The following is a 13,712-nucleotide window of genomic DNA, read 5'->3' on the forward strand; positions in this document are numbered from 1 at the left end:
AAGTCTAAATGTTCCTGTTACATTGCACAACCATCAATGTTATGTCTTAATTACGTAAAATTCTGGCAAATTAGTTCGCAACGAGCCAGGCGGCCCAAACTGTTGCATATACCCTGACTCTGCGTGCAATGAACAGAAGAGAAGTGACAATTTCACCTGGTTAATACATTTATATTTTTGTCATTTAGCAGACGCTCTTATCCAGAGCGACTTACAGTAGTGAATACATTTCATACATGTCATACTTTTTTTTTCTTCTCCGTACTGGTCTCCCGTGGGAATCGAACCAACAACCCTGGCGTTGCAAACACCATGCTCTACCAACCGAGCCACACGGGACCTCATATTGCCTGCTAACCTGGATTTCTTTTAGCTAAATATGCAGGTTTAAAAATATATACTTCTGTGTATTGATTTTAAGAAAGGCATTGATGTTTATGGTTAGGTACAGTCGTGCAACGATTGTGCTTTTTTCGCAAATGTGCTTTTGTTAAATCATCCCCCGTTTGGCGAAGTCGGCTGTCTTTGTTAGGAAGAAATAGTCTTCACAGATCGCAACGAGCCAGGCGGCCCAAACTGCTGCATATACCCTGACTCTGTTGCAGAGGTGACACACATTCCCTAGTTAAAAGAAATTCATGTTAGCAGGCAATATTAACTAAAGATGCAGGTTTAAAAATATATACTTGTGTATTGATTTTAAGAAAGACATTGATGGTTAGGTACAAGTTGGAGCAACGACGGACGTTTTTCGCGAATGCGCACTGCATCGATTATATGCAACGCAGGTCAGGCTAGATAAACTAGTAATATCATCAACCATGTGTAGTTAACTAGTGATTATGATTGATTGATTGTTTTTATAAGATAAGTTTAATGCTAGCTAGCAACTTACCTTGGCTTCTTACTGCATTCGCGTAACAGGCAGGCTCCTCGTGGAGTGCAATGTGAAGCAGGTGGTTAGAGCGTTGGACTAGTTAACCTTAAGGTTGCATCCCCAAGCTGTAAAAATCTGTCGTTCTGCCCCTGAACAAGGCAGTTAACCCACCGTTCCTAGGCCGTCATTGAAAATAAGAATGTGTTTTTAACTGACTTGCCTAGTCAAAAAATATTTATATAAAAAAATTAAAATAAAAAAACGTCAAATCGGTGGCCAAAAATACTGATTACCGATTGTTATGAAAACTTGAAATCGGCCCTAATTAATCGTCCATTCCGATTAATCGGTCGACCTCTAATTTTCACATTGCCAGGGCTGTTTAGTGGGCAGAAAATGTTGCCCATAACGTTTGTCATTGTACTCCAGTAGTGTTTGGTATGCTGTAAGCCCAACATGTCTCAGGGATCATCTGGGATTAATCTGTCTTTCTCTTACTCTTTTTCCAGTGTTGCTTCCAAAGCCAAGTTTTTTGAGAATGCTTCAAGGCAATTTGGAAGGTAGGTTTGAAAATAAGCTCAATCTCTACATGCCCCTTTGCCCCATGAAATCCTTATGTAGAGTAAATCAGCAAGATATGCATGTTACATGATGAGATGGCAGTGGCTACTGCCACGGTTGGCAAGGCCTCAACATGCTGCAAAGCCAAGTTGTTTAAACATACTGCTTCATGCTGATGGCTGAGAAATAAATCAATGAGTTCACTTTAAAGATGAACTATTGAAAGTAACTTGCTCTTAAAAATGAAGTAGTCACTGTCCCTGGTCTCAGCTTGTTTGGCCGTTTATAATTAAAGAGGAGCTGAGAGGTTGTCTTGAATGATCTCAAATGAATGTTGAAAATTATCCATACTTGGCCATACAACTATGTCCATGCTTGTATGACTAAAGTGATGAGCCCCCAACTTTAACTGCCACAGACCTACATGTCTTTCCCACGAACAAGCTTTAACAAGTGATTGAGCTCATGATTAGGCTCAATTTTTGCCTGGCGCTAAGGAGGCACAAGTGTCAAACACACTGGCATTTTCCACCCCTTATGCCAGGTTCAGCAAATACCAGTCTAACATCAGCTCGCTTGTGCTGAGGTGGAAGTGGTGGCAATATTTGAGGTGTGTCCTTAAAAACAAGTGCAAAATTGACAATTTCATGCAGTGCTAATGAGATGTTTTAAGACCCACCAAAAGTAGGTCTTAATGGTAACACAGTTAGTAATGGCATAGATTATGAGAGCTGTGCCCATGGAATGTACCTTTTTGTGCCAGTCAATCTCATATTTCAAAACATAAAACATGAAGGTTACGTATGTAACCACGCTTATGTGAGCTATATGGATCACTCCAATATATTGGTATCACTCCACAGCGGAGGGACACATCCGAGCTGAGGATTTACTCCCGTGTACACCTGTGTCACGACCGGGGTCCGCCCCTATATATAGACCCCATGGCCGCGACACACGTTCTCTACATCATTTTTGAGGCACCTCTAGCTCCATAGAGGATTGGAGTGATCCGTATAGCTCACATAACCGTGGTTACATACGTAACCTTCGTTATGTTTCACTATATTGGATCACTCGAATATATTGGTATACCCGTACCAGATTAGTCGGTGCTAGAGGGACCTGGCCAACCAGTGGAACAGTCCCAGTGCGGGACCAAGACGCAGGGGCCGTCAATGTGGAAGGGGGGGGGTCCCGGCACAGTCCCCGGAAAGGGAGGTACCGCCCAGGACTGCTGAACCAACCACAGAGGGAGGTGCCACATTTACCCGATAGTACCAAGCAAAGGTGCCCAGCTGGCCGCAGCACAGATATCAGTGAGGGGCACTCCTCTCAGTAGAGCCCAGGACCTCATGTTGAATGTGCCACCACAGATCCCAGCACTGGCTTGCCAGGCAGGCGGTATGCTGTCGTAATCGTGTCCACGATCCAGTGAGACAAAGAGCTGGTCTGTTGTTCTCACTGACCGTGTCCGCTCCACATAGGCAGCCAGAGTCCTCACAGGGCACAGTATGCCGGAGGGAGGCCCAGACTCCCCCGCCACTGCCGGGGGGGTCATAAGCAGACAGGATAAAAAGGGATGTTCACATGCCTGTCTGACAGAACCTTCAGGAGGAATGAAGGGTTGGGTCCATCCAGTAGCACTCAGAACTTACTGAAAGAGCATGGAGCTCACCCACCCTCTTCATGGAAGTAATCACTACCAAGAAAACCACCTTCATAGAGAGGTGTTTCAGGGAGGCAGACTCCAACTGTTCGAAAGGCGGCTTTGCCAAGCTGCGAAAACCACATACAGATCCCAGCTCGCCATTGAGCTGGTCCGAGCTGGACATAGGCGACAAACCCCATTCCTAAACCAGGAGACTAAGGGATGGCACCCCTTGGTCTCCAAATACCCTCTCAGTGTAAAGGCTGCCAAGCCCTTATCCAAGCGAGACTGCAGGTATTGGAGGACATACTGCACCCCGCATGACTCGGGCACAACCTCAATACTAGTGCACCAAGAGCAGAACAACCGCCAGCGCAACTGGTATGCCGCGGTTGTAACCAGCGCCCTTGCGCTCTGCATGGTGTTCATTACACCCTCCTGTAGTCCTAACATGGACCATTGGTGCCGTTTAGTGGCCAAGCCCACAGACTGAGGCGATGCAGCCTCGGATGCCACAGAGTTCACACGACCTGAGACAGCAGATCCGGTCTCAGGGGAAGTTGCCAAGGTGTCCCAGACAACAGGGACAGGAGAAGGCTGAACCAGGGTCGTCTGGGCCAGTATGGGGCCACCAGAAACAGACGATGCTCTTCCATCCTGGTCCTGTCCAGCACAGCCTGGATCAGGGGAAAAGGGGGGAATGCGTAAGCTCCAGCTCTGGCCAATCATGAGCCAGAGCATCCAAGCCCAGAGGCCCTGGTGGCTCCCGACATGGAGTACCACAGGGGGCAGTATCTCCACCCCAACTGAGAGAAAGGAGTGACAGCGCCACCTCAACAATGCCCTGAGGCACTGTGCGGTCACCCACAGCTGGCAGTGACTGTGGCGCTTTTGGTGCAGCTGGTGGAAGTTGAACCACCGTTGATGAGGCCGGAGATGGAGCAGGCCCAGGGAAATCAACAACGAGGCCGCCGTCAGCAAGCCCAATATGCGTTGGCAGGTTAGGGCGGATATCACCCGCCCCTGCCGAAAGTAGTCGAGGCAAGATAAGATCGCCTAAACCCTTCTGGTGGGCAGGCGTGCTCTCTGAGTCCAGTTCCATGCCAATGAAGGCCACACTTTGGTGGGCGTCAGACGACTCTTGTCATTTACAGTAATGCCCAGCCCACCGATGTGTGTCAGGAGCACGTCTCTGTCTGACAGAACCTGGGTCCTGGTCGGTGCACAATCAGCCAATTGTCCAGGTAATTGAAGATCAACAATCCTCGGGACGTGAGAAGTGCCAGGACAGTGTCCATGCACTTGGTGAAGGTTGCAGGGTGCCAAGGAGAGGCTGAAGAGTAGAACTATGATTTCGTAAGCCGTCCCTTCGACGCGAATCAGAGGTACTGCCAATGAGCTGGGTGAACAGGAACATGGAAGTACGCATCCATCATGTCCAGCGTAAAAAAAACCACTGGTCCCTAGACACGCGGTCTGGGGACAGTATGTGGAACCTCAGTACCTTCAAGTACCTATTGAGGTTGCGGAGGTCCAGAATCGGCCGAAACCCTCCGTCTCTTTTTGGGACCACAAAATAAGTGGAGTAGAGCCCACCTAGCTGTTTTGATGTCTCAATCCTGCAGACGACACCCTTGTCCAGGAGTGAGGAAATCTCCAGCAGCAGGGTTTTCTTCAGGGGGTCGGCCACCGTGGTGACGCGAAGGCCCCTGAAGAACGGAGGCCGGCACCGGAATTGGAGTCAGTACCCCTCGAGCATTGAGGACAACACCCATGGGGACTCCACACACTCCTCCCACTTTGCCCTTTGAGACCGGGAAAAGCGGCCGGGGAAGGGTGTGTCAGGGGACCTCCCGGGGCCCGACTCTCCTCTAGCGCCCCGAGCGCATGGGTCCCCCAGGCACGTCCCTATGGCGGTGACGGTTGACACCTGTCACAAGGGGAAGCCATAAGCTCAGCCAACAAGGCCACGGAGCAGGGGTCTGACGCCCTGGGAGAGCTTATGTCGTGACCAGCCCGGAGGAATAGGAACCCGGTGAGGGATAAATTACCCAGTACCTCTGCAAACCCAGGGGAAGACCCCTGTGGGAAAAACAGGCAGACAAAAAAACAGCAACCAGGTAATGGATTTGATTAGTGTTTTTTTGTTTTTGTTTTACGCCAACTGCGATTTTACCTAGCAGGTTTAATATCCAAGCAGAAAACAAAAAACAGCACCGTATGATGGAGTAACTCTGTTAAGGAACTCCAAAGTTAATGTCTCAACATAGTGGCAGCCCACCACCATACTCTTACATTCTGCAGAGAAAGAACAAAACAAACCTGTAGGGGAATTAGCAGAGAACCCATGTAGGGTAATTAGCAGCATGTTACAGCATGTTAAAGCAATTCACAACACACAAAACAAGCCAGTCGGCAAGTTCTGTAAGGTAAATACAGTTTGTGGCAGCAAGAGCCACCAATATATTAATAGATGCACACAGAGTCGTAGTGTAACACTAACGAAACACAAGCACGACAAACCACGGGTGGAAGATGCTGATCAACCGCACGCAGCGAGTGGAGTACTCAAGAGGAGGGGCTGGTCATGTGGCCAGCTTCTCCAGGCTGTAAACAGCCAGTGAGTATACTTCTACGCATGATATTACACTTACCAGTGACTTACCAAGCGAACTTCAGAAAGTTTGTACATCAAACCGTACGGATGTCCGCCGAGAAAATGAAAGAGAATGTGTGTCGCGGCCATGGGGTCTATATATAGGGGCGGACCCCAGCTGTGACACAGGTGTACACGGGAGTAAATCTGTAAATCCTCACCTCGGATGTATCCCTCCACCGTGGAGTGATACCAATATATTGGAGTGATCCAATATAGTGAAACATAACAATTGTTTTCTGCCCATTTTGTTTATTTTGATACAAAACCAAGCATCAAATCACATTTTATTGGTTAAATACACATATTTAGCAGTTATTGCGGGTGTAGCGAATTGCATAGCCTACCCTCCCCTTAACCCTTTAGACTCGTGGGAATTGACCTATACAGATATGGATAAATATAAATGTTTTGTACAGAAGAATATGAAATGCATAACAATGGTAGCAATTGAAAGGGAACACTGGAGATTATGGGGGAATTATCAGACCAAATGTGAGGACACAGCAGTTCACCTGACACAAAGCTGAATCCAAACATTACACTGTTGATTTTATGTGCATTTTAGAGTTACTGTACATTGACATATTTATTTATAACGAAATCTGAAAATGCTTTGGATACATTCAGTAACATGATAAGAATATTCCTGGAAAATGTGTTGTAGGTACAACATAAGACAAAATAATTACAAGGATTTGAGTGAGAGGACTAACTGGTGTCTCCAAGTGGTCACACACTTCTCCAAAGTGCGCACAGTTCCTAAGTCATTTCAATGCCCTTTTATGGCTCAAAGAACAGTCTTCAACTATAAGGTGCTGTTTTGAGCTCTCCTAGCCTTGCTGTTATGGAACTTGAGCAAGCACACTTGTATTAGTTTTGTTTGGAACACAACCCTGCATCCCTGCCATCACATAATTATTGTTGTTGTTTACGCAATCCAAAGTTTTAAAATACGATACATCAGTGTTAGGCTTTCACAATGCAATTCAGAGAAACATAACGTAATTTTGGTGCGGATAGAAAGGAGTCATGAGTGCATTCAGGTGCGTGTGCCGCGGTACATTTTCTTCACAGTAGACAAACATGATTCTGTTCAGAACAACCCAGGGTATGATGCCATGTCATCTTGTAACTGTACATCAAACATAGTCATCATTAACATTGACACCGTATATGTTTTATGACATGAAATGTGAAGTTCATATTTCGACTCACGGGTGTTTGACTTGCTCATGTGACATCAGTATTTATAATCCTAAATGTCTCATCTTTTAAAATATACTGCTCAAAAAATAAAGGGAACACTAAAATAACACATCCTAGATCTGAATGAATGAAATAATCTTATTAAATACTTTTTTCTTTACATAGTTGAATGTGCTGACAACAAAATCACACAAAAATAATCAATGGAAATCCAATTTATCAACCCATGGAGGTCTGGATTTGGAGTCACACTCAAAATTAAAGTGTAAAACCACACTACAGGCTGATCCAACTTTGATGTAATGTCCTTAAAACAAGTCAAAATGAGGCTCAGTAGTGTGTGTGGCCTCCACGTGCCTGTATGACCTCTCTACAACGCCTGGGCATGCTCCTGATGAGGTGGCGGATGGTCTCCTGAGGGATCTCCTCCCAGACCTGGACTAAAGCAGTCTGTGGTGCAACGTGGCGTTGGTGGATGGAGCGAGACATGATGTCCCAGATGTGCTCAATTGGATTCAGGTCTGGGGAACGGGCGGGCCAGTCCATAGCATCAATGCCTTCCTCTTGCAGGAACTGCTGACACACTCCAGCCACATGAGGTCTAGCATTGTCTTGCATTAGGAGGAACCCAGGGCCAACCGCACCAGCATATGGTCTCACAAGGGGTCTGAGTATCTCATCTCGGTACCTAATGGCAGTCAGGCTACCTCTGGCGAGCACATGGAGGGCTGTGCGGCCCCCCAAAGAAATGCCACCCCACACCATGACTGACCCACCGCCAAACCGGTCATGCTGGAGGATGTTGCAGGCAGCAGAACGTTCTCCACGGCGTCTCCAGACTCTGTCACGTCTGTCACATGTGCTCAGTGTGAACCTGCTGTCATCTGTGAAGAGCACAGGGCGCCAGTGGCGAATTTGCCAATCTTGGTGTTCTCTGGCAAATGCCAAACGTCCTGCACGGTGTTGGGCTGTAAGCACAACCCCCACCTGTGGACGTCGGGCCCTCATACCACCCTCATGGAGTCTGTTTCTGACCATTTGAGCAGACACATGCACATTTGTGGCCTGCTGGAGGTCATTTTGCAGGGCTCTGGCAGTGCTTTTCCTGCTCCTTTTCCTGCACAAAGGCGGAGGTAGCGGTCCTGCTGCTGGGTTGTTGCCCTCCTACGGCCTCCTCCACGTCTCCTGATGTACTGGCCTGTCTCCTGGTAGCGCATCCATGCTCTGGACACTACGCTGACAGATACAGCAAACCTTCTTGCCACAGCTCGCATTGATGTGCCATCCTGGATGAGCTGCACTACCTGAGCCACTTGTGTGGGTTGTGGACTCCGTCTCATGCTACCACTAGAGTGAAAGCACCGCCAGCATTCAAAAGTGACCAAAACATCAGCCAGGAAGCATAGGAACTGAGAAGTGGTCTGTGTTCCCCACCTGCAGAACCACTCCTTTATTGGGGGTGTCTTGCTAATTGCCTATAATTTCCACCTGTTGTCTATTCCATTTGCACAACAGCATGTGAAATTTATTGTCAATCAGTGTTGCTTCCTAAGTGGACAGTTTGATTTCACAGAAGTGTGATTGACTTGGAGTTACATTGTGTTGTTTAAGTGTTCCCTTTATTTTTTTGAGCAGTGTATATAGTCCTCTTAGACCATTTTCACAATGACGATAGCAAAAGGACATTTTCGACAGGTTCTCGAGAGGTATCCATTCTCTAGAGACAATACTGTTGTGTAAACTTGTGAATTTATCACGTCTCGAGCACTACCTCAAAATGTTTAGATATGTATGTCAAAATGTTGAGATATGCAAGTAAAACTGTGTAAGTCAACATTTTGAGATAGATCATACGAATAGAATGTTTTTTAATTTGTAACATTGTGTGGTGATTTCAAAGGTGGCACAACAGATCCCAGTGTGGTGGTATGACTAATAAACCAGCTGTAAATAAAAAATGTTTTATATGAGCTATGATGTGAATAATGTTTTTTATCCGGTCATATGGTTTAAAAAAAAAAAATCCTGAAAAAACCCTAGGGAGGATGAAAACATTAACATCCTGTCAAACAAATCATGAGGCGAATCAGTCTAAACAACAGTGCTTTTTCCCTCTTTTCATCGCTTTTGTGTCAATATTTTTTTTTAAACCAAATCAAAAGTGCTGGGGCAAATGCCTGCTCGCCACACGTTTACCAGCAGCCCACTGCAGCGTAGATAGATGGAAATCGCCACACAATGGCACAAATGATGAAACGCAACCTTTATTTTTGGGTGGCGGGAATGGGCTTCCATATAAATCAGCTCAACATCTCAACTCCCGGTGAATTATACCCACGTTTTCAGTTGCAATTTGCTTTTGCCCCATGAAGCCTAATGATTTGCATGATATTGATCAAAATTAAGCATGTTTTGTTGTAAGGTAGGCCTACAGTACTTTTATATTCGTATTAGAGGGGTAATCATTCATTTTTGATAGGCTAGCATTACTTGTTGAAGAGATTTTGTTAGCTATTAGTAGGCTAACTCTGTGCTTTTGCCTTGAGGCTAAAATGTAAAGTGTAGAGACAAGAAAATAAACTATTTTTAAAGGGGAATGGAAACACATTAGGAAGTAAAGCTAAGCAAAGAAATTCCATCCACTAATACTAAACATGTGCATTTAACATAGAAACATCTCTATTTTTAAGATTTTGATAATGAACCAGGTTTATTAGAGGTATGGATAGCACCATCTTGAATTGTAGTGCCTGTAACTGTATTAAGACATAACCTATTTAAAACAAGTTGTTTCATTTGATTACAATTATTTACTCTCTTTTGAAGCCTTATCAATAGTGAATATAATCTAGCTTATTGACAACGTTTGGCATGTCCATGGCTCAGACATGGCAGACATAATTCAATTTACTATAGGCCTAGCCCCTATATCAGTGTGAATGCTATGTTTAACAGTATATTTCCATATTGAAGCCATACAATTAGGCTTCTTACATGTTCAACATATTTAGAAAAGATGGGATAGGCCTACATACATTTTGTTTTTGTAGGCTATTTTTAACTTACTAGCCCATAACGTACTAACATTCGAATTGGAGTTGATTCCAACGCAATACATAAGACTGTAAATACACAACTTCAAGAAACCACATATTTAGTCATGGAACACGTTCCGATTGGTCAGTGAAGGGTCAATCCTCGACACATACAACTTGTTTATTCATCAAAACCCAGGCCTTTCGTGCCTCTCATCTACTGTGCCCATAATTCCAGTTGTAAAAATATTGAAAATATTTTTGATACCCCTGAACCTATAGTGCTACCGCCAATGCTAAGATTTAACATTGCGTTAGGTTTGTTAAAATAGAGCCCTCAGTGATGTTGTGTTTTCCTGGTGTCAGGTGTGACCTGGTAACTATGAGTTAAACCTTGAAAGAACCACTTGAGTTTCAGAATAAATAAAGCTCAGGCACCGATGGGATGGCTGCTGTTTTGTCCTAAATTTACCATAGAGGCCAACCTCAAATGTCAAATGATCAGTAGTCTCAGTGACCGTTTGGTTCAAATCCAGTAAATCATTGTATGCTGTTACAGGTAACTACCAAGATAAAGGAAACACCAACATAAAGTGTCTTAATAGGGCGTTGGGCCACCAACAGCTTTAATGCACCTTGGCATAGATTCTACAAGTGTCTGGAACTCTATCGGAGGGATGCTACACCATTCTTCCAGAAGTGTTGTGTTGAAGGTGGTGAAAAACGCTTTCTCAGGCTCTGCTCCAGAATCTCCCATAAGTGTTCAATTATGTTGCGATTGGGTGACTGAGATCCATGGCATATGGCTTACATCGTTTTCTTACTTATCAAACCATTCAGTAACCATTCGTGCCCTGTGTATGGGGGCATTGTCATCCTATGGGGTCATTGCCATGGTAGCCAAAATATTGGCCTGCCCAGAATTTTTATACATGACCCTAAGCATGATGGGATGTTAATTGCATAATTAACTCAGGAACCACATCTGTGTGGAAGCACCTGCTTTCAATATACTTTGTATCCCTCATTTATTGAAGTGTTCCTTTATTTTGGCAGTTACCTGTATATACAGTAATGATAAACTTCAATCATCAATTATAAGAGTATTTAATTATTAAATAATAATTGTATACACAAGCCAGGCGGGTAAAGCAAATGCAGAATAATAAAGTAGAGGGATGTTCTTTGAAGCTGACAGGTTAATGTAGACAATAGTTTTGCTTGCCAACTGTAACTGTTGGAGAAATTCTAAATGTATTTTTTAAATAATATTGTATCTGACATTGTTGCTTATTTCATGTTTAATTGGTTGTTCTGCTTTCCTCATGTAGCTCATCGGTCTCACCACCAGCATCTACTTTACTCAATGTGAAAGAGGAGGTATGATGTCCTGTGATTTCACGCGCCCCCCCCCCCCCTCCCCTCTTACACTTTCTGAACAGGCAGACAGAGGGAGAGTAATGGTTTGACTGAGCTACTGCAGAAGCGATTTAGAGCTAGTTGAGATAATAGCTCAGCTTCATACGTACAGTATACCTGGAAATGGGTTTCAAGCACATGTTACTGGTTTGAAATAGGCCTTGCTAAACTTTTATGAACTATGAATTTGGCCCATAAACCAGAAGTAAATGCCCGGGTCCTCTCCACATTTGTTTTTTAAATAATTTACTTTCCCCTTTGTAATCAAAACCACTCTTTATTTTCTCTTAGAATTTAAGTTGATGAGTCTGTTACCATGGCCTCTACTCCTGTCACTGAGCTGTGGAACTGCAGTGAGTATCTGGACACATACTGTAGTGGAACAAAGGAAACAGAGTGCATTTTGTCCTGTCAGTGGACACCCTCCTGCTTGTTGCTATAAGGGACCCAATTAACATGCTGTTTAATTTGTGATAAAGGAGCTCCAGTCTAGATATTAAAAACAATCGGTTTATTAAAGGAGGCCTTTATATGTCTCGGTCTGATCCAAATCTTGGAGATTTTGGCAGCTGGATCAATATTTATACATTCTATGGGATCAACCCTATAATGATGTAATTTTAACAAAAACAATTTACCTGTTAACTAAATGATGTAATGTTAACTAAATGAATCCTGGTCCATGTGGCTAGTTCCAGTATCCAGTTATCTGACTTTTAAACTGCTCGAAAACAAGCTACTGTAGCTACCTAATACCATTTGGATTCACATACATGTAGGCTATACTATAGTACCCTACTGTAACAGGTTGAAATGAAAGCAAGCGACTCGGTTGTTGCACAATAGTGTTAACTACTGTAGTATCTTAAAGCAAAACGGAGAGCCTAAGGTGCAGATTCTAAGTCTCAGAGGTTATTTTACTGCTGCCGTTTAATTCTTTGTTACTTTTATTTTCAACTTTTTACTTATCTATTTTTTACTTAACACTTATTTTTCTTAACTTCTTAAAGCATTGTTGGTCAAGGGCTTGTAAGTAAGCATTTCACTGTAAGGTCTACACCTGTTGTATTTGGCACGTGACAAATAAACTGTTATTTGATTTGAGTTATATGATAGGACTGTTGACTATACTCCTTCTGTTCATGATGCACTTTGATGATTGAAAACAGACCACAGGAATTCTGATGTGCTGAATACCATAATTAATTTGGTTAAGCTTAAGGTTAAAATCCTACTATACCAACCATGATAGCAAATAGTAAGTAACGAATAATGATCCACTCTCTGTCACACTATGTTAGATGCATTTCACTGTTAGAGAGAAAGTGTCTCTGACAAAAAAATCACAACCATTCCCATGTTCTTAAGAACCCTTAAAGCTGGAATCCCTAAATTCGTAGTGGTGAAACTGCCATGTCCATTTGCAATATTACAACAACAAAGACACTTCAACAACCAACACAGTTTTTTCCCCCCCTTCGGACATCATTGCACACACAATAGAAGAGCACAGTATGTACAACGACTTGTTTTTACCACGATGCTAGATGCTACTATCCTCTTCATAATCAAAACAAATAAGATATGTGCCTGGGGCGACCATTGATGCTGTTTCACCTTATGCAGATCTCAGCTTTAAGAACTCGTAACTAAATTATTTTGGATAGTGGAAGCCAAATTAGCACTGGTTTCTTTGAAGGCTCAGCAGTCCTAGTTTTTGCCATTATTATTTTGTTGAAACCGATGGTTGGCATCTCTCCATTTCCATTTGGGTACTGTCATTCATACAACACTCCAACATGAATGTTTATTAAGTAGTGTCATGTATGTAGTGTGACTAAGACCATCATTTACAGTTGAAATCGGAAGTTTACATGCACCTTAACCAAATACATTTAAACTCAGTTTTTCACAATTCCTGACATTTAATCCAAGTAAAATTCCCTGTCTTAGGTCAGTTAGAATCATCACTTTATTTTAAGAATGTAAAATGTCAGAATAATAGTAGAGAGAATGATTTATTTCAGCTTTTATTTCTTCAATCACATTACCAGTGGGTCAGAAGTTTACATGCACTCAATTAGTATTTGGTAGCATTGCCTTTAAATTGTTTAACTTGGGTCAAATGTTACAGGTAACCTTCCACAAGCTTCCCACAATAAGTTGGGTGAATTTTGGCCCATTCCTCCAGACAGAGCTGGTGTAACTGAGTCAGGTTTGTAGGCCTCCTTGCTTGCACAAGCTTTTTCAGTTCTGCCCACAAATTTTCTATAGGATTGAGGTCAGGGCTTTGTGATGGCCACT

At 43.5% G+C, this 13,712-nt stretch overlaps 1 protein-coding gene across 1 annotated transcript in view; it reads left to right on the forward strand.

The window, feature by feature from the left end:
- The window catches only part of LOC106603309 (oligophrenin-1), a 38,313-nt gene extending 25,792 nt beyond the window's left edge, over window positions 1-12,521 (forward strand). Inside the window, exons 22-24 of the mRNA XM_014196824.2 lie at window positions 1,387-1,437; window positions 11,321-11,369; window positions 11,700-12,521. Coding sequence (XP_014052299.1) covers window positions 1,387-1,437; window positions 11,321-11,369; window positions 11,700-11,711 — 112 coding nt within the window. The 3' untranslated portion in view covers window positions 11,712-12,521. The remainder of the gene's footprint in view (window positions 1-1,386; window positions 1,438-11,320; window positions 11,370-11,699) is intronic.
- Window positions 12,522-13,712: the final 1,191 nt, after the last annotated feature.

This window comes from Salmo salar, chromosome ssa04, assembly GCF_905237065.1.
Source record: "Salmo salar chromosome ssa04, Ssal_v3.1, whole genome shotgun sequence".
Taxonomy (NCBI): Eukaryota; Metazoa; Chordata; class Actinopteri; order Salmoniformes; family Salmonidae; genus Salmo; species Salmo salar.